Below are 18,978 nucleotides of genomic sequence, written 5' to 3'. Positions count from 1 at the left end.
AGATTTTGTTTTAGACAATCATGTCTCAAAATGAACTCTTCTACTTGTTTCAATTGTTGTAGTAAATTTGTGTAATGACAGCATGTCCATTAAATAATCCATTACACATTAAAATCTCCCTTATTAGAGATAGATAAATATCCGAGAATATGTAAATGTCTCACACCTTCCATTTAGATTTGATTGAAAAAAAAGGGAGAGCTATTTCTATTTTATCCCTCTCTTAAAAAAAAAACACTAAAAATAAATGGCGCCTTCTATAATTACCCACACACCCCCCCCCCCAAAAAAAAAAAAAAAGCGCCGGATCAAGACGTCAAATGGCAGTGCCGTGCCGAATTGAAAATACAATGTGCCTAATATATAAAACCTTTTTACCTTGCTAAAGGATTGAGTTCGGTACTGAGATCCATATTGATCATTTCTAATGAATCTTTCAATTCAACCCCATAGCCCTCCATCCTTTGAGATAATTCGGTTTTCAAACTTTCCTTTAGTTCTACGACTACCTGACTCATAGTTGGCCTTCTACTGGAAGTTGGAGATACACAAACCACTGCTATTTCAACAGCTTTCCAAACTGAGTTAACATTGAAATCTCCACGCAACCTTGGATCAACAATATTTTTAATATCCCCTTTAGCAAGCATGAAACTCACCCATTGGCTTATGTGAGTTCTTCTATGGGATCTTTCGATCACAGGTTGATTTGTGATAATCTTCAATAGAACAACTCCAAAACTGTATACATCACTTTTTTCATTTAACCAGTTTGACTTATAGTACCTGCAGGTCAAAGCAAGTTACATTTTCACATTTCCTGCAACATTATTATTCATGAAAAAGTTCTTAACACTTTTGATATTGTTTGTGGTGTAATGTTCTGTTTTTCATTATATATATATATATATATATTCTAATATCAAACTAACTGATCATAACTCATAAGTATATATACAACATAAAATTATTAACTTGATATATAAGATTAAAAGTCATTATATTAATTCCTTAGTCTTTTTTTATAAAAAAATTTAAATGAATATCATCTTCTTAATTAATGACTCTCATGTGTAGGTTGCTATAGGCATGTACAAAAGTTATATAAAAGAAAAGAAAAAATTAATGACTCTCATGTTCAATAAATCAAAATAAAATATATGCTCCTTGTGCACATATATTTAATAATAATTATGACAAAAAGAATGGTTAAAGAAAAAGGCTAGATCATTTGTTGAAATATATCTATATAGCTATATATATAGATATAAAGTTTGATGATTGGATTACCTTAAATTTTTGGACGGACCAACTGAAATTATTGAATGGCCAAACTTTATAATAATAATTTAAAAAAAAAAATTGATGACGGTTGACTTTTGATTAATCACTTCATATTGTGTCTTATAAGCTTTAGAAGTCTCATAATTTTACACATCATTATTCAAATTTATATTTTTAAATGATTTCAAAATATTATATTTTGTATTTCAACCACCTTTCACAATTTTTTCATATCATATTTTCTTTAAAAGGTAGAATATATAGTTTAGTATATAAATTCAATCATCGTAAATACTTATTAATAATTAACATAATTTTCATATTTTCATTTTTTTTTTTTGAGAATATCAATTTTCATATTTAACATAAAAAAAAGGAGGATAAAAATCATATTTTTGTTAAACTTGATCATAAATGATTTCCTTTTATGATAAAATTTTTTACCAATTAAAATAACTAGAACTTACAAGTAAACTAAATAATAAAAAATACTCACTCAGGGTCTAAGTATCCAGGGGTGCCAATTAATTTTACACATCATTATTTAAATTTATATTTTTAAATGATTTCAAAATATTATATTTTGTATTTCAACCACCTTTAACAATTTTTTCATATCATATTTTCTTTAAAAGGTAGAATATATAGTTTAGTATATAAATTCAATCATCGTAAATACTTATTAATAATTAACATAATTATCAACTTTCATATTTTTTTTTTTGAGAATATCAATTTTTATATTTAACATAAAAAAAAGGAGGATAAAAATCATATTTTTGTTAAACTTGATCATAAATGATTTCCTTTTATGATAAAATTTTTTACCAATTAAAATAACTAGAACTTACAAGTAAACTAAATAATAAAAAATACTCACTCAGGGTCTAAGTATCCAGGGGTGCCAACAACGTTTGTAGACACATGTGTAAAGCCATCAGTTTGGAAAGTCTTTGATAGACCAAAATCACCTAGTTTGGCATTGAAATTTTCATTCAACAAGATGTTTATAGTCTTCACATCTCTATGGATTATGGGAGGCTTACAACCATGATGCAAATACTCCAATCCTGTATTTCACAACCCATTATCATATCCACCCTTGAGCTAATTAAAAATATTTTTAAAATCCACCCTGAGCTGCATTTTTAAAAATATTTAGACAAAAAAACTCATCACTAACCTTGAGCTGCATCAATTGCTATTTGAAGTCTTGCCTGCCAACTCAAGATATTTATATTTTGGCCTGCATCCGTAGATAATACTGATCATGTTGTTTTAAGAAAATATTTTGAGGGGAAACTATTTTTCTATTGCTACAAAATAAATTTTGGCTTAAATTATTAGTGTGACCCTCCAGTTATTCGTCAAATTCAATTTGTTCCTTCGACAGTTAGTTGAGTCGATTTAGCCTCATAGTTTTCAAAAACAAATCAATTCTACGGGGTTTCCTTTCCATGATATCATTATAGGCTAGTCTTAATTATGACCAAACCTGATAAATGTGCTTCTAAGTCTCTGTTGGCCATGTACTCATAAATGAGCCCCATGCTGGTTCCTTCGTAGCAATACCCGACAAGGGTGGTCAAGTTTCTATGATGAACTCTCATAAGAAGTTTTACCTGCAACTCAAAATGTATCATCCTAATAGCTTTAGTATAACAATGGATGTATGGAAATGTTGTAAGAATTAAAGGCATACACATGCCAGATATACTATAATACAAACAATCAATAAGAGTGACTTGCCTCTGCTTGAAATTGTTGATACCCTTGAATTGATGATGGAGAAAACACCTTCACTGCTACATGAATTCTATCTAAGCAGCCATAGTAAACTGTTCCAAATCCACCCTTACCAAGAGTCTTCTCAAAGTTGTTGGTGATTTTTAGAAGTTCAGAATATGTCAATTGTCGTTGTACTGACTCCAATGGCCGATTCTGGACATTTGGTTCAATATTTACCAGCGCCATTTCTAAGAGCATCAAGTGCATATTAAGCATATATCTAAAAATAATAAATTTTTTCTTTGTTTACGTGAAAGTGCATCTTATAGTTAATTAATGTTTTAACCTTTGGTATTTTCTTGTTGTTTCCTCCCTGTAAGCCCCCAAAAGATAGCCCCTATAGTCAATAAGAGGATGAACAAACCACCGGCTGCTGCTAGTATTGGAACAACAATATTGTTTTTTTTCTTCTCTTCGCATGAATCCGAACCACAAAGACTCGAATTTTCTCCCACACTACCAACAACAGGGTTATTAGCAACAATTTTAAGTAAGAGGACAATAAAATTATGATACTAGATACACAGTTTATTAGCAACAATAGTAGAGATACTAGATACACAGTTTATTATTTTATGAAAATGGAAGTGACGAAAATTATGATATTAAAGAGTTCATCATTTTAGGTAAAACCAAACCTTAAAAATAGTGAACCACTCTCTGATCTTTTTATGAGTTCAGCTGGAACAGAACCATTGAGCTGGTTTCGGTTTAAGTTTCTGCAAGGCAGCAAGGGTAATCAAGTGAATATGATTTTTCCCCTTTTTATTTTATTTTATTTTATTATTTTTTTAAGCACAAAACCTAGTATCAAGAGCTACGTAGAGCTACGTAGAGCTACATATACATATACTGTAGTGGGTGCAATTACACCAATCTTGGAATTTTAAAAAAGTAAGAACTATGGTGCATGTTCATAATTACACCCATTGAAAGAAAAAAAAAATGTTATGTGATCAATTACGATTTGTGAGAACCATTTTGAAAAATTAGATACTATAGCATTTTTAAAAACTTATATATGGTAAACAGAAATATAAAAAGATTGAAAAATATACCTTTCTAGATGTTATCCTAATTCCTAAACCAAATATTATTTCAAAAGGTAAAACCTATTACCCAACATTTCCCCTTCCTCATCCAACACAAGAATTTGTCAAGTAGACCAAACAAAAATGAGAGAGGGCGAGAGAAAGAGAAGAAAATAAAATCACAATATATATATATATATATATGTAGAGCTTTATTTTTTATTATTAAATATTTTATACTTTTTCATATAGTAATTTTCTAGAATATGAATTTATTCCCTTAATTTAGGGAGATTTTAGAAGTATTTTAGTCAAAAATTGAATCCTTACAGGAAAGGATAAAATTATTCAAAACAAAAATAGTTTTTTCTTGAGGATAAACAAAAATAAGTTAAAGTTAACTTTGTAATCCTTATTACAATTCCTAAACTATAGAATAAAATTTGGGAAAATTACACTTACCTCTGTTGAGATTTACTATTATTATAGTTTGAAATGAAACAATCACCTCTTTAAAATGCAATTTAGATGGGAGGTGAACTATAACGGAAAACCTCAAGGAAGGCTGATACAATTTTCTCAATAAAATTTTGTATTACCATCCAAATGATCAATATAAATTTAGTAGAGCATATCTACAAAAGGGTACTAGTGAACCTCATAACCACAGCCTTCCCAAAAAAATTCGAAATTTGATGATTTCTTTTCAAGTAAATTTAATAGTGCTTAGTTTGATAAGTACGAAATTGGTTGTAATGTATTATAAAAAATAACAAAACAATACAAAATCTATATATCTATTTATTTATTTTAAGAGTTTGAATCCGTTTAAAATAAATCCTAGTTTTTCTGTTTATACTATCAGTTAAGCAAGTTAAGTAACTTACAAGACCCTCAAATATTTCAATTGAGACAAAGAATATGGTATTGATCCAGTTAAGCTGTTGTCTGATAGATACCTGAGATAGGAAAATCAGTTACACATAATATTAGTTATCAAAAAACACTGTGGCCTAATTTTGTTATTATTATCATGTTTCAAATTTCTTTGATAATATGAATGATTGATATATATATATATATATATAGATACTTACAAATATTGTAACATTACGAGATTTGATATGTCAGCGGATATCTCTCCAATCAATCCACTTGATGACAAGTCCCTGATTCCATTTACATTTTCAATTAATTAAGGTAAAATTTAATTAAGAGATACATCTAAATAATTTGGAAAGTCATGCGCTAAGGCATAAACTTACAAGGAAATAATTCTTGGGGAATTATAACCATCATAACTACAATTTAGACCTTCCCACAAGTATGCTTGAGGGACGCACGGATCTCCTTGCCAATTTCTCTTTACTCCGTATGTTGATTTGATCTTTGTGATGGCATCAACTGATATTTACATATGAATCCAAGTAAGTCAAAAATATGAGCAAACTACGATAAGCCAACATAGCACAAGTTCAAAGAATACGTGTGGAGGAACATACCATCTTGTTGGTCCGTTTCTGATTGCAAGAGATTTTTTATGGAATATATCTCAAGTGCATTGATGATGGGTGGAAGAGTTGAATTTTCTGTTTTGATCATTGAAACTTCATATTGTTTGGCAATCCTCATGGCCGCAGTGCTAAACACCGTGGTTGTGGACAAGTTCTTTGGAACAACAGGCCCATACCAGTACTGCCCGTTTAAAGTAATGTTGAATGATCTGTACTGGTTAGCTTTAAGCTTTACAACTTCAGCAAAATGCATGTAGATATAATATTCGGAAGTTGCAGTTTCTGAGTCCCAGTTGAAGACCAAGGGAGAGCTATTAGTTTTTGGTATGGCGGCAGTACTCATGACAACAGATGGAAGTTGGTAATCATTATGACTTTGGGAGTCAATACGAAGCGGGGTATCTATTCCCTCATAGAAGTTATTGGGATACCAAATGCGATCATAAACATCGTTTCCAAACCTATGGAAACATGGACAATTCCATATAAGCCAGGAGCAAAATAAATCTATGTTCTGTTACATAAATTATGTGAGTAGGATGAGATATACGGAAGAAACAATGGCTGTCGTCTATATGAGTTGAGTTTATGGTCCAAAAGGTTAAGCTGAGTCACTTGTACGGCCGGCTCCAGGCTTAAGGCCCCTGTTAAAAACAGAACCTAAAAGTACATTATATTCATTGTTTTTATATATTAAAAAGGGTCTGATTAATGTACATCCTTAGTGCATAGGTTAGTAAAATATTATAGAAAATTTTTTATCAAAATTTGAAAAAGTTATCAAACTTTTCTAAAATGGTTTACTAAAACATACCATATGAGCATACGTTAGTAAAACCTAAAACGACACATATATTGTGCATTCTTTTTTCTGTTTTCCCATCTTTAGGAAAACGTCAAAGTATTGACTAATAGAAACTCAACTCAACAAAAATTGTTTCACAAAAAAAAGAAAACAACGTTGCAAATTTAGGTTTGTTTGGTTTGTGCATCCGCATTTTGGACGTTTGCATTTCAGGCATTTTTTTTTTTTTTTTTAAAACCAGCACCTATTGCACTGTTCATGGGACATGAACCGTGCAAATAGGCATGTGAACAGTAATTATAAAAGTGAACAGTAACTGAAAAATATTTTTTATTTTTTTTGTTTTCTGTTTTCAGTTTTTAGCAAAATAAACGGTATCCAAACACACACTTTGTGTCTATTTGGATATTGTTTATTTTGCTGAAAACTAAAAACAATAAAAAAAATAATAAAAGAGTTACTGTTCACGTGCAGGTTACTGTTCATTTGCCTAAATTCACTGTTTATATTCCATGAACAGTGCAAAAGGTGTTAGTTAAAAAAAAAAAAAAAAAAAAAACAAACAAACAAACAAAAAACACAGGAAAATAATTTGAATCCAAACATAAACTATGGTTCCGTTTGGATTGAACTTATTGTTGCTGAAACTGAAAACTGAAAACTGAAAATACTGTAGCAAAATAATTTTTAAATGTGTAAATAGTACCGTGAGACCCATTTTTAATATTTTTTAGTGCGTAAACAGTGCCAAACAGTGCATGAACAGTGTTTTTGTCTCCTGTACAGTAATCATATGATTTTACTGCTCACTTTCAGAAAAAAAAAAAAAAAAATGCAAAACACAAAACGTGAACTCAGCAAACGCTGAGTCCAAATGCCCTCTATATATCTTTTTTTTTTTTTTTTTTTTTCTTGATAGGGTTGCAAATATATATGATGAATCATCATTGACAGTTACTTTTTCCTAACAATTCTTACATGGTAAATTATTAATATTTGCCACCTAATCTCTCTCTCCATCAAAATCAAAATTGGAAATTAAATTTCAACTTACTTTAACCATGCATCACCTATGCAACAGAAAGTATACATCTTTATTAAATTCCTACTCTATATATATAACCAGTAAAAGGACTAACCTGTATGCTCTATCAGTTAGTGAACCTTGATCTGTGCGAAACAAGAGTGCCAATGATCCAGATTGTGTCACATACGTCTTATTGTTCAATGGCCGTAACTCTATTGCTGATATAAACGGTGTGCCGAGGTTTGTGTTTACAAGACAGACATGTATATAATTTAGGTTGGGACATGTATGAGCTCCTTGTTGACAGTATATGACGCATTCTTTATTTTGACCGTATCCCACATATTTGGTCCCAGATGCAGATCGANAGTGAACCTTGATCTGTGCGAAACAAGGGTGCCAATGATCCAGATTGTGTCACATACGTCTTATTGTTCAATGGCCGTAACTCTATTGCTGATATAAACGGTGTGCCGAGGTTTGTGTTTACAAGACAGACATGTATATAATTTAGAGTTGGGACATGTATGAGCTCCTTGTTGACAGTATATGACGCATTCTTTATTTGACCGTATCCCACATATTTGGTCCCAGATGCAGATCGATTCTGGTAAGTTATTATCTTGTCCATCATAATTCCCATGCAAGAAAGTCGCTCGGATTAAATATCTAACTCCTTGCGTAATATTTATTCTGTAACAGTTCCGGATTCCCTCAGGAAAGCTTCGTAGAGTCCATTTTTGTTGTTGATAACTAGCTTTAAGCTCATATGATATGCTCTTGCTTATACCAGTGTCTATGAATGTTGCGTCAGAAATGTAATTTATGCCTATTTTGGGCTCCGTATAGCTTAAATTTGCTGGTGTCCCACAATCTATGCTTATGAAGCCTGAGACAGATAGCGCAATAGTTAACTATATATATATATATATGGTAATTAGCTAACCAAAACCAGTACTAATATTTCAAGATTTAGATTGTCCTACCTGATTGATCCTGCGCATGAACCAGAAGAGTAAGAGCCAAACAAACGAGCAATGCAGAGATGAAATGTTTATACCTCCCCATGATCATCATCATCTAAATTTCTTCTTGTTTATTAAATTAAACATGCTTTCTGCAATCTAATATTTATACTGCTTAGTATAGGAATTGTCAACATAGTCGTAGTCAGCTGTCCTCTCTACTAGAAGAAATCTATATTTCTATCACTTTTGTTATAATTACCAATCATAACAGCTTCCGTGTTGAAATTTATGATAAAAATTATTAAAATTGAGTCATGCTTAGCACGTTCAAACAACCTAGTAAATTAATTTTAAACTCCAAGTCAATGCATGGGGCAAACGTCACGTATGGGTTAGCGTCCGTAATACTCTGCTACTTTGTCCATGATCCTTAAAAATAGAAATCCTTACGTACCAATTGGTTTGTAAAAACGTGTTGCTTATTTTCGTCGCTTACTTGACTTTAAGCTTTCTCCTAGGATGCACAGAGGGTTGGAATGAAATGGTAGACCTGAGTCACCTGACTTTTTCAAATGCCGTAGCATAAACAGTAATAATTTCAATCAATCAAATTTGAATACGTCCTAGTATCACACATTTTGGTACAAAAAATGTCATAATTCGCTATATGGTGAGTTGTAATTGGTGAAGGGATAATGATGAATCCATGTGAAGACATCTCTTCACCAACCACAACTTACCATATAAGCGAGTTGTGACATTTATTATATCAAAATGTTTGACACTGGACTTGCTCATCAAATTTCCCGAGCAACAGCAGTAAAGTGGATACATCCTATCAATCATAATGTCCTAGAAAATAGTGCTCCGAAAGAGTTGATACATTTTTTTATTGCTAATGAAAAAATTGGCACGGCCATAAGATTTAAGCATGTTTTGGAAATTCAGACGATTTGAAGAACTGCAAAAGGAGGAGATTCAAGATTTTCAAGATTGAATCGAGATCGGACCGTAATAACGTAATAATTAATTTAATATGAAATAAATAAAATTAATGCATAAAAATTAATAATCTTGGCTAAACATTTAAAGAAATTCAAGTATTTGGAGACTACTAAAAATAAAATGATATTTTCACAGTTTATTATAGATTTAAAAAATATATTTTCCTATTATTTATAATATTTCAATAAATTTGATCAATAATCAACATAAAAATATCTTTAAAAGCCATGATTAATGCCATTAAAATATTTTAACTAGTATTGATTAACCATTTAACAGATTAGGAATTTACAATTTTAAAGGGGAACATAAATGATAATTCCAAATCTCAAGATTTAAAGTTTCAAGGTGGCTAGCTATTAGGCATTTGAGCATCTAACCGTGGCTTTTAAAGAACATAAAAATTGACCAAATGTTAATGAAATATCAATATTGCCTTAGACCATTCCCATCAAGATTTTAAAAAAAATTAGCATTTAACATCTCAAAACCTATATTTATAACATATAACACACCATTTTACAATATCCCTTACATCAAAATTTCTATTTTTTTAACACTTCATTTAAATATTCTTTCTTTATTATTTTTTATTCATTTTTTTATTATTTCTCACTCTCCTTCTATCTCTCTCTCCCATTGTCTTTCCATCTTTCTCAACCCGGTGAAGCTTCTCCCTCCCTCTGATATTTGCTCTCAAAACCTCCATGGCTTGAGCTTTTTAAGCTCGTCACTGATAAGCCACAGCCACAGCCACAGCCACCACCACCAACCACAACCTCAACCTCCAACCGCCAAAATAAAAAAATAAATAAATAAATAAATAAAAAAACCCCACGGCACAAACCAAGAAGCTTCTCCCTCTCTCTAATATTTGCTCTCAAAACCTCTATGGCCTGAGCTTTTCAAGCTCATCGCCTCTAACCACGGCCACAGCCACAACCACCACCACCAACCACAACCTCAACCCCCAACCACCAAAAAAAAAAAAAAAAAAAAAACCCACAGCACAAACTGCAGTGAAAACCCACCATAAAACCGCCACAAAACCCACCACCCCAACAACCCCAATCCTCACCTCAGCCCTGATCTTCAACCCACAGGCTCAACTAACTTAACCCACGGTCTCAACCAACCCCAACCACCATCGGACCCTCCATCATCGGACCCAGACCCACTTGCAGTCATCAAGACCCGTTAGACCCACTAGAGGGAGAATCTAAGAAAGAGAGATGAGAGAGAACGAGAACGAGAGAGTAAGAGTGAGAGTGAGAGTGATAATGATAGTGATAGTCTGAAGAGAGAGAAAGAAAAAATATTAAAAAAAGATAGCAACTTGCTATAGTGTGGTCTAAAAAATGAGAGCGCACTGTAGCAGTATTGTAATTTTTTTACAATATACCAGTTTTGATGGGGTGCATGTTTTGGGGTTCAGCTACTAAAAAAATGGATTTATAGCATTTAGGAGGCTTAATGAGAATGCTCTTAGAAAAACAAAAAAAAGCTCTTACCTCTCTCTCTCTCTCCTTTAAATCTCTTGTTCCTCTTTCCTCTTAGACCAAAATCACAAAGTAAAGATGTCATATAGTCCATTGTGGAGCTGCACTGTGAAGAATGAAGTCCATAGTGAGTTGTGACTTTAGATCTGGTTCTTTTGGACCACCATTTTTAGGGGAAAAAAATGGCAGGTCCGACTAGTTTACCCGTTCACTGGTCTAAAACCATTCGGTTGGACCGCAGGTCAAAAGGTTCACGAAAAAAATGCACTATATAGATTTCTGAGTTTAAAAAATTGGACTTATGACCGATTTTCAATTAACCTGGTTTGACCATCTGGTCTGGTTTTCAAAACCATGGTGGAAGACTCAAACTCATCACTTCATCCATGATCATTAATCAAACTTAATATCAATCCCACACAAGCCACTCGAACTCACAGCCATACCCCAAATCCAAATCACCATGAACTCTGTTATCTCCTAAAGCCAATTAACAATGTCACTTGTGTAACACGTGTAAGCCATCTAATGGCAAAGTCTCTGGTGCAGTACATCGTTGCTGGTCAATTTGGGAGCTTCACCGACAAAACTCATCCAAATCAGAACTGGGTACATTTCTCTATACTCATCATCTAAATGTCCTTAATTTGATTTGATTGATTGCACGTGTGGCCTAACAACTATACATGTGTGTTTTCAAGTACATGACATATTTAGATAATTTAATGATAATATGAATTGGTATATTATATTATTATATATGATTTATGAATCAAAAGAATTTCCTTCATATGAATGAAATTTTGGTATATTATATTATTATATATGATTTATGAATCAAAAGAATTTCCTTCATATGAATGAAATTTTGAGAGACGTAAACCTTATAAATTAAAAGTTTTTTTTGGAAACATCAAAGAAATGCCAATTAATTTTTTATTTTTTTAATGCAATAATCTATAAATATTTACACACACACATATATATATATATATATATTTTTTTTTTTTTCTTTTCCAAGAAGAATAAAATCTACATTTAGATTGAGGGAACTTAAAAGTGATTCGGTCCATGACTGATTATACAAAAGAAGCCCACCTGTCTTATATCTCATGCAATAAAGGCCGTCTCTTTCAGACAACAAAAAGTCTAGCCCAATCTAATTTTCCAATAAAGCCCACTTGCTCTTCCTATTAAATTCGAGCCCAAAGAAACCATGAACTCAACTATAGGTCAAGTGTTCATGCTTTCCTCTAAAAAAAAAAAAAAAAAGGCTCCAGTGTTCATGCAAAATAAATTTTAAGATACAACATGGGAAAAATAATTTGTGGAAAGTAGCAGACACTTTTTGCACTCTCTCCCATAATATTCTTTGATTAGCAAAAAATTAAAAGGTTTTCGGCCTCTCTTGAATATTTACGAATATCCTATATTTTGTTTGTTTTAATACTTTTATCAATTTTTGAATTCGTATTTTAATATATTTTATAAAATTATTAATTTTTTTAAAATCAAAATTATTAATTAGTAATATGTTATTTGGGCCTTTTTATTTATTTATAATATCATGTTATTATATGTGTCATATCGCTTATCAATTTGTATATATTGACCTACTTATGTGATATTTATATGATGATAATGATATTTATATTTATGTAATATGATGTTGGATCACTATTTAGTGAGCAAGATAAGCAATGTCGTCTTTGTTAATTTCACATTTCTCTGGAGTTAATCAACTTGTGAATTTTATACAACGTGAATTCTCAAGATGGAATTGTTATTTTGGCAAGTGGTGATCTATACGACTTTTCATATCATAATATAACCGTTAGCCCTTGTAATTTATTTATTTCTTTATATATATATATATATATATATATATATTGTAGGGTCTAATTTCTTTACGTAAACCCAAAGACAATTAATTTGTAGAGTATGGGTCGAAGAACTAGAGTTGACAAGGGATTCACAGCAAAGGATTATCACTCTTTTTATTATTTATTGATCAGTTTCCCATACATTCCATGCCATGTTTCAAACCCTCTCCCTCTATTAAATAGCCACTCTCACTCTCATCTCTACCGTCCACGTGCTCCCCATCCATGGACTTGCTCAAGTACTTGTCACGTCAGGCAGCTTCTTTTCATCTCTGTGTGAGTGGCGGTAGGTCATGAAGCACTGTTCAGAGGTCTTCTCCACATAAATGCGGCCAGAAAAGCTGTTGTAATGCATTGAATACGGTGGCAGCAGCCTTTCCCTCAGATATTTCTTCATCCTTATCGTTCATGAATGTGCTTTGAGCTTATCTTGATCAGGTGGAGTCCTCGGATGATCAACCAGGCTTTTCCCCTACTCAATCAGTCTCCAGCACCATATCAGAATGAAACATCCTCCTCGGACTGGAGATATCCTCCTCGGACAGAGATGATCCCCTACCAAGGGGATTCCAATCCAACCTGGGCCTTGCATTCTCTGCTCCCTTCTCTTCGGATGCGAAACAGTCTTCTTGTGGGTGTTCGGCCCATTAACTTGGGCCTGATCCTTTTATCCCCCACATATATATATATATATATTTTTTTTTTTTTACTTTGTCATTGCTTATAGAGTTTAATAACAAGGGGTTTTATTTCTCCGGTTATTTTCTCACAAAAATAAAATAAAATAAATCATTGTTTTTAATTTCCAAAATCTTAAATAAAATTAAATATTTTAAAAAGAACAAATTTTTCATAAAATTTAGGTTGCAGGAATTTTTATGTTATCGGCCACTATGCATGTGCTTGTTTAAAAAACTATCCATGTGTATTATAGTCACATGAGATTTTTAACAAGTCATGTGGCTTGTGGTAAATGGGATATGGTGTCCACTTTAATGACATATTTATTAAGTTGTTACTTTAGAATCTATATTGTTGTTTTTCTTCGCCAATTAAAAAAAAAAAATCCAAATTAATGAATTATTATTATTATTATTATTTTGATAGGATCCAAATTATTGTTATTCATTAATTATCTGCAAATACAACTGAAAATCTTGATAAATTACATACTACGTACAGCCGCATTACACTCTGGTTTCCAAAAAAAAAAAAAACATGGCCCATTAGGACCATCATTAAAACATCTTTTAACACAAGGTAATTAATTGAAGTACAATATGACCTGATAAAAATTACCCAAAAAAAAAAAAAAAAGGTTCAAAATCCAATACGCCAATTTCCATCTTGGAAAACATTTTACCTTGCTAAAGGATTGAGTGCAGTCGTCACATTGATGTTGATCATGTCAAATGAATCTTTTGATTCATCCTCATATCGGTCTTTCCTTTGAGCTATTTCAGTTTGCACGCATTCCTTCAGTTCTGCCACTACCTGATCCATGGTTGGCCTTTTACTGGAAGTTGGAGATAAACAAAGCATTGCTATTTCAACAGCTTTCCACACAGAGTTGACGTTGTAATTTCCATCCAACTTTGGATCAACAATATTTTTTATATCCCCTCTAGCAAGCATGGAACTCACCCACTGACTTATGTGAGTCCTTTCTTTGGATCTTTCTATCACAGGTCGATTCGTAATTATCTCCAGAAGCACAACTCCAAAACTATATACATCACTTTTCTCAGTTAACCAATTGGTTATATAGTACCTGCAAGTGATAGTATGTTATCAATTAAATTTTGTTGCAATGTTATTTTTTATAAATTCTGTAACTCTCTTGATATCAACAAATGTATCAAGATTTGAATGCATTTCTTTGGTTCGCAAAGATAAAAACAAAAAGCCAATGCCACATAAGACCAAATTCCAAAGTCTTCCTTCTATATTCTTTTATTAAATTTACATTAAGATAATTTCATTGTTGTCTATAATTGTCAAATTTGTATTTATTTCATTTCAGAACTGGTGACACTTTTTGGATTATAAACTTAGAAGATGATAAGTAAACTAACTAAATGAAATACTCACTCAGGGTCTAGGTACCCAGGGGTGCCAGCAACAACAGTTGAGACATGAGTGCCACCATCAGTTGGGAAAATCTTGGATAGACCAAAATCAGCTAGTTTGGCACGGAACTTTTCATTCAATAAGATGTTTGTTGTCTTCACATCTCTATGAATTATAGGCGGCTTACAACCATGGTGCAAATACTCCAATCCTACATTTGACAATGCAAATCATTTATAAACACACGATGAAACACCATAAGAAAGAATTACGCAAATCAAATCATTGCTAACCTTGTGCTGCATCCATTGCTATTTGAAGTCTCGCTTCCCAACTCAAGATATTTGTATTCTCACCTGCATTCGTAAATTCAATGACTTAAGTCTTTTTGGTTGTGTTATTCAACTGAAGCAACCTTTGATCATGTGGGGATTACCGTAAGAAAGTTTCAGTGAGGGAATTAATAATATGATACTAATAAATGAAAATTTTCTTTGCTATGGAGAATAAATTGATGGTCTAAGAATTTGGGGTCTTTGCTAGACACTTCAATTATGACCAAACCTGAAAGATGTGCTTCTAAGTCTCCGTTGGCCATGTACTCATAAACAAGCCCCATGTTTGTTCCTTCATAGCAATACCCAACAAGGGTAGTTAAGTTTTTATGATGAACTCTCATAAGAAGTTTGACCTGTAATCCAAAAATTATCATCTTAGTTAATTTAACTTAAAAAGCTATGTTTGTATCTATCATAGGAGCTCAAGAATTTAAATTGTAGTTGCTTGCCTCTGCTTGAAATTGCTGATATCCTTGAACTGATGATGCAGAGAGCATTTTCACTGCCACTTGAGTGTTTTCAATGCAGCCATGGAAAACTGTTCCAAATCCACCCTTACCAAGAATTCTCTCAAAGTTGTTGGTAATTCTTAGGAGATCAGGATATGTAAATTGTCGTTGTATTGACTCCAATGATCGATTCTGGACGTTGGGTTCAAAATCTACTTTGGCAACTGCATGATCATCATGAGCATGATAAGCAAACGTCTGAGGTGAATGTTCTGTGTTTACATGAATGTGTAACTTATATTTAAAATTTTGACCTTTAGTCGTATGTTGTTGTTTTCTGCTTCTTAGCCCCCACAAGATGGCCACAACAGTTAACGAGAGGATGAACAACCCACCAACTGATGCTACAATTGGAACGGCAATATTCTTCTTCTTCTTGTTGCATGAACCAGATCCACAAAAAATTGAATTTTCATCCACACTAGCAATGACAACAGGGTTGGGCAAAACAATAAAAATTAAGGCGAGGAATTACAATTAATTGTAGTTTCTTTTTGATGTATCACAGAAATTATTGCAACTCATGCTTTAGCTTCTATAGAGATATTAGATAGTTTATTATTCTACAAAAAAGGAAAGTAAGGAAAATTATGACAATAAAAAGCTCATGGTCTTTGACAAAATTCATACCTTAACAATAGTGAACCCTTCTCCGATCTTTCAATGAGCTTAGCTGGAATTGAACCATTAAGTTGGTTTTGTTTTAAGTTTCTGCAAGAATAGATTAAATATGATTTTCCTCTTATCTAACCATGAAATTTGTAGTATCAAATCCAAGCAACTTACAAGACCCTCAAGTATTTTAATTGAGTTAAAAACTCTGGCACTGATCCTGTTAAGCTATTGTTTGATAAATCCCTGAAATCAGCAAATCACTTCATTCAATATTGATAGTCATAAAAACTGACACCTGATTCTGTAGTCATTATAGTGTTTCAATTTTCTTTTTTAAATAAATTTTTTTTTTATCATGTAAATTGTAAATACTTACAAGTATTGTAACATTACGAGATTTGATATATCAACTGATATTTCTCCGGTTAATCCACTTGAGGACAAATTCCTGAGTAAATTTTACATTTTACAATAAGCTAATTAGTTGATGCTTCAAAATAACTTTGAAAGTCAAAAGGGCTTAATATGAATGAAAAAACTTACAAGGATATTATTCTAGGGGAATTATAATCCTCATAGCTACAATTAAGACCTTCCCACGAGTATGCTTGTGGGGCACACGGATCTCCATGCCAATTCCTCTCCACTCCGTACGTTGACTTGAGGTTTGTTATGGCACCAGCTAATATTTTCGAATGGATTCAAGTAAGTAAATTTCTATGTAAACGAGGATATGGCACCACACTGATAGTGAAAACTGAGAAAAGTATGTGTGAAATTAACCAGAAAGTATCTTTTGCAAAAGGCATACCAAGTCACTCATGTAACAACTCAATAAGTGAATATCATGTAATTTATAAGTAGTTTTTCGTGCATAATAACATACCATCTTGTTGGTCGGTTTCTGATTGTGGGAGATCTTTGACTGTGTATATCTCAATTGCATTGATGATTGGTGGAAGTGTAGAATTCCCAGTTTTGAGGATAGAGAAAACATATTTTCCTCCTGTCAAGGCCGTTGTGCTGTACACAGTATCCGTCAACAAGTATCTAGGAGAAATGGGTTCATCATACCAGAGTTCTCCATTTAATGTAATGTTGAATGATCTGGACTCATTGGCTCTTAGCTTTACAACTTCAGCAAAGTGCATGTAGACATAAAATTCAGAATTTGTGTCAGTTGGCGGCACGTAGAATTCCATGGGAGCACTCTCATTTATTGGTGTAGCAGCAGTACTCATGACAACAGATGGTACCCAGTAAGCATTGTGTCTTTCTGAGTTTACTGTCAACGAGGTACTTACAGCTTTCCAATCATTGAAGTTCAGGCGTGACCAATAGCGATCATAAACATCATCCTTATACCTAAGTAAACATATATAGTCAGTACAAGCCAGGGGCTAATATAATCTATATATGTTCAAATTTGAAGGAGAAACTACTTATGTGAGTAGCTAGGATGAGATTTTAAATGAAATGACTCACCTGTATCCTGTTTCTGAACCCAAATCAGAGCGCAAGACGAGCGACAATGATCCAACATTTGTCACATACAATGAACTGTTTATTGGCCTTAGCTCTAATGCTGATATAAATGGTGTCCCAAGACCAGTGTTTACAAGACAGACTTGTATGTGATTTAGAGATGGTACATGTATGAGCTCCTTGATTACACTTAGGGAAATATTCTCTATTTTGATGGTATCCCACAAATTTGGTCCAAGATGCAGATCAAATTGAGGTAAGTTGCCTTGTCCATCATAATTCCCATAAAAGAAGCTTGCTCGGATAATATATTTAGCGCCTTGTGTAATGTTGTTTATGCTGTAACAGTTCCGGATTCCTTGTGGAAAGCTTCTGAGTGTCCACGCTTGTTGTTGTAGGCCATCTTTGAATTCAAGTGGTATGCTCTTACTTACACCAGTGTCAATGTAGGTCGCATCAGAAATGTAAATTATGCCTGTTGTGGGCTCTGAATAGCTCGAATTTGCTGCTAGTCCACAATCTATGCTTATGAAGCCTGAGACATACAGACCAATTCCTCAGCTTGTTAACCAGATAACCAAAAATTAACTGAATAATATTCCAGGACTTAGATTATCATACCTGATTGATCCTGAGCTTGAACCAAAAGAATGAGAGCCAAACTACCAAACAATGCAGGGATGAAATTTTTGAACCGCCCCATCACAATGTAAACTTCTTGCTTATCGGAACAATGTGGGCATAACTTTGCTGCCATCTTGTACTTTATACTGACAAAGTACACTACCAAACGAATTAGTGTAGTTTTGGCAGCCTAGTCAAAGTCTACTGTCCTTGCAATAGCAAAGTCAACTGTCCTTGTTACTAGAAGGATTCTCTTTCCAGTCTTTGTTTGTTTCTTTTTTATTATTATTTTTAGAAAAATTCTTAGTTTCATTTTAGACCCAGAAAATGTGTACAATGTTGTAAATGGAATTTAAACACATTTCCTTTAGAAAATAAATGATTTTATTAGTTGAAAATTAATTGGATTTCAAAATTCTTGTGCAAGTTGAGAGCTCCTCAAATTGTTTAATTCAAATGTGATGCTTAGCAGAGATGCAATGTACCTAGAAATTTACTTTATTATGATTTCCAAAAATGGGGACAAAAATCCC

General features: G+C 32.7%; 1 protein-coding gene and 1 pseudogene across 2 annotated transcripts; both read right to left on the bottom strand.

The window, feature by feature from the left end:
- Positions 1-374: 374 nt before the first annotated feature.
- Positions 375-9,651, bottom strand: LOC112019540 (LRR receptor-like serine/threonine-protein kinase IOS1; annotated as a pseudogene).
- A 4,296-nt stretch (positions 9,652-13,947) lies between these two features.
- Positions 13,948-18,575, bottom strand: LOC111984977 (LRR receptor-like serine/threonine-protein kinase IOS1). 2 transcript variants are annotated; one of them, XM_065776022.1, is made up of 13 exons: positions 18,443-18,574; positions 17,822-18,356; positions 17,223-17,701; positions 16,880-17,018; positions 16,713-16,784; positions 16,508-16,579; positions 16,352-16,432; positions 15,976-16,142; positions 15,662-15,885; positions 15,439-15,565; positions 15,168-15,230; positions 14,896-15,085; positions 13,948-14,575 (listed from the first exon to the last, which is right to left on the bottom strand). In XM_065776022.1, the coding sequence occupies exons 1-13, from the start codon at positions 18,522-18,524 to the stop codon at positions 14,164-14,166; spliced, it is 2,643 nt and encodes an 880-aa protein (XP_065632094.1). In that variant the 5' UTR covers positions 18,525-18,574; the 3' UTR covers positions 13,948-14,163. The 2 variants fall into 2 exon arrangements, with proteins under 2 accessions (XP_065632094.1, XP_065632093.1); XM_065776021.1 differs by having other exon boundaries at positions 15,662-16,142; positions 18,443-18,575.
- Positions 18,576-18,978: the final 403 nt, after the last annotated feature.

The sequence above is a fragment of the Quercus suber genome, unplaced genomic scaffold (genome assembly GCF_002906115.3).
Source record: "Quercus suber isolate HL8 unplaced genomic scaffold, Cork oak 2.0 scaffold_125, whole genome shotgun sequence".
Taxonomy (NCBI): Eukaryota; Viridiplantae; Streptophyta; class Magnoliopsida; order Fagales; family Fagaceae; genus Quercus; species Quercus suber.
Note: the sequence above shows the minus strand (reverse complement) of the source record. Positions and strands in the feature narration are given on the sequence as shown.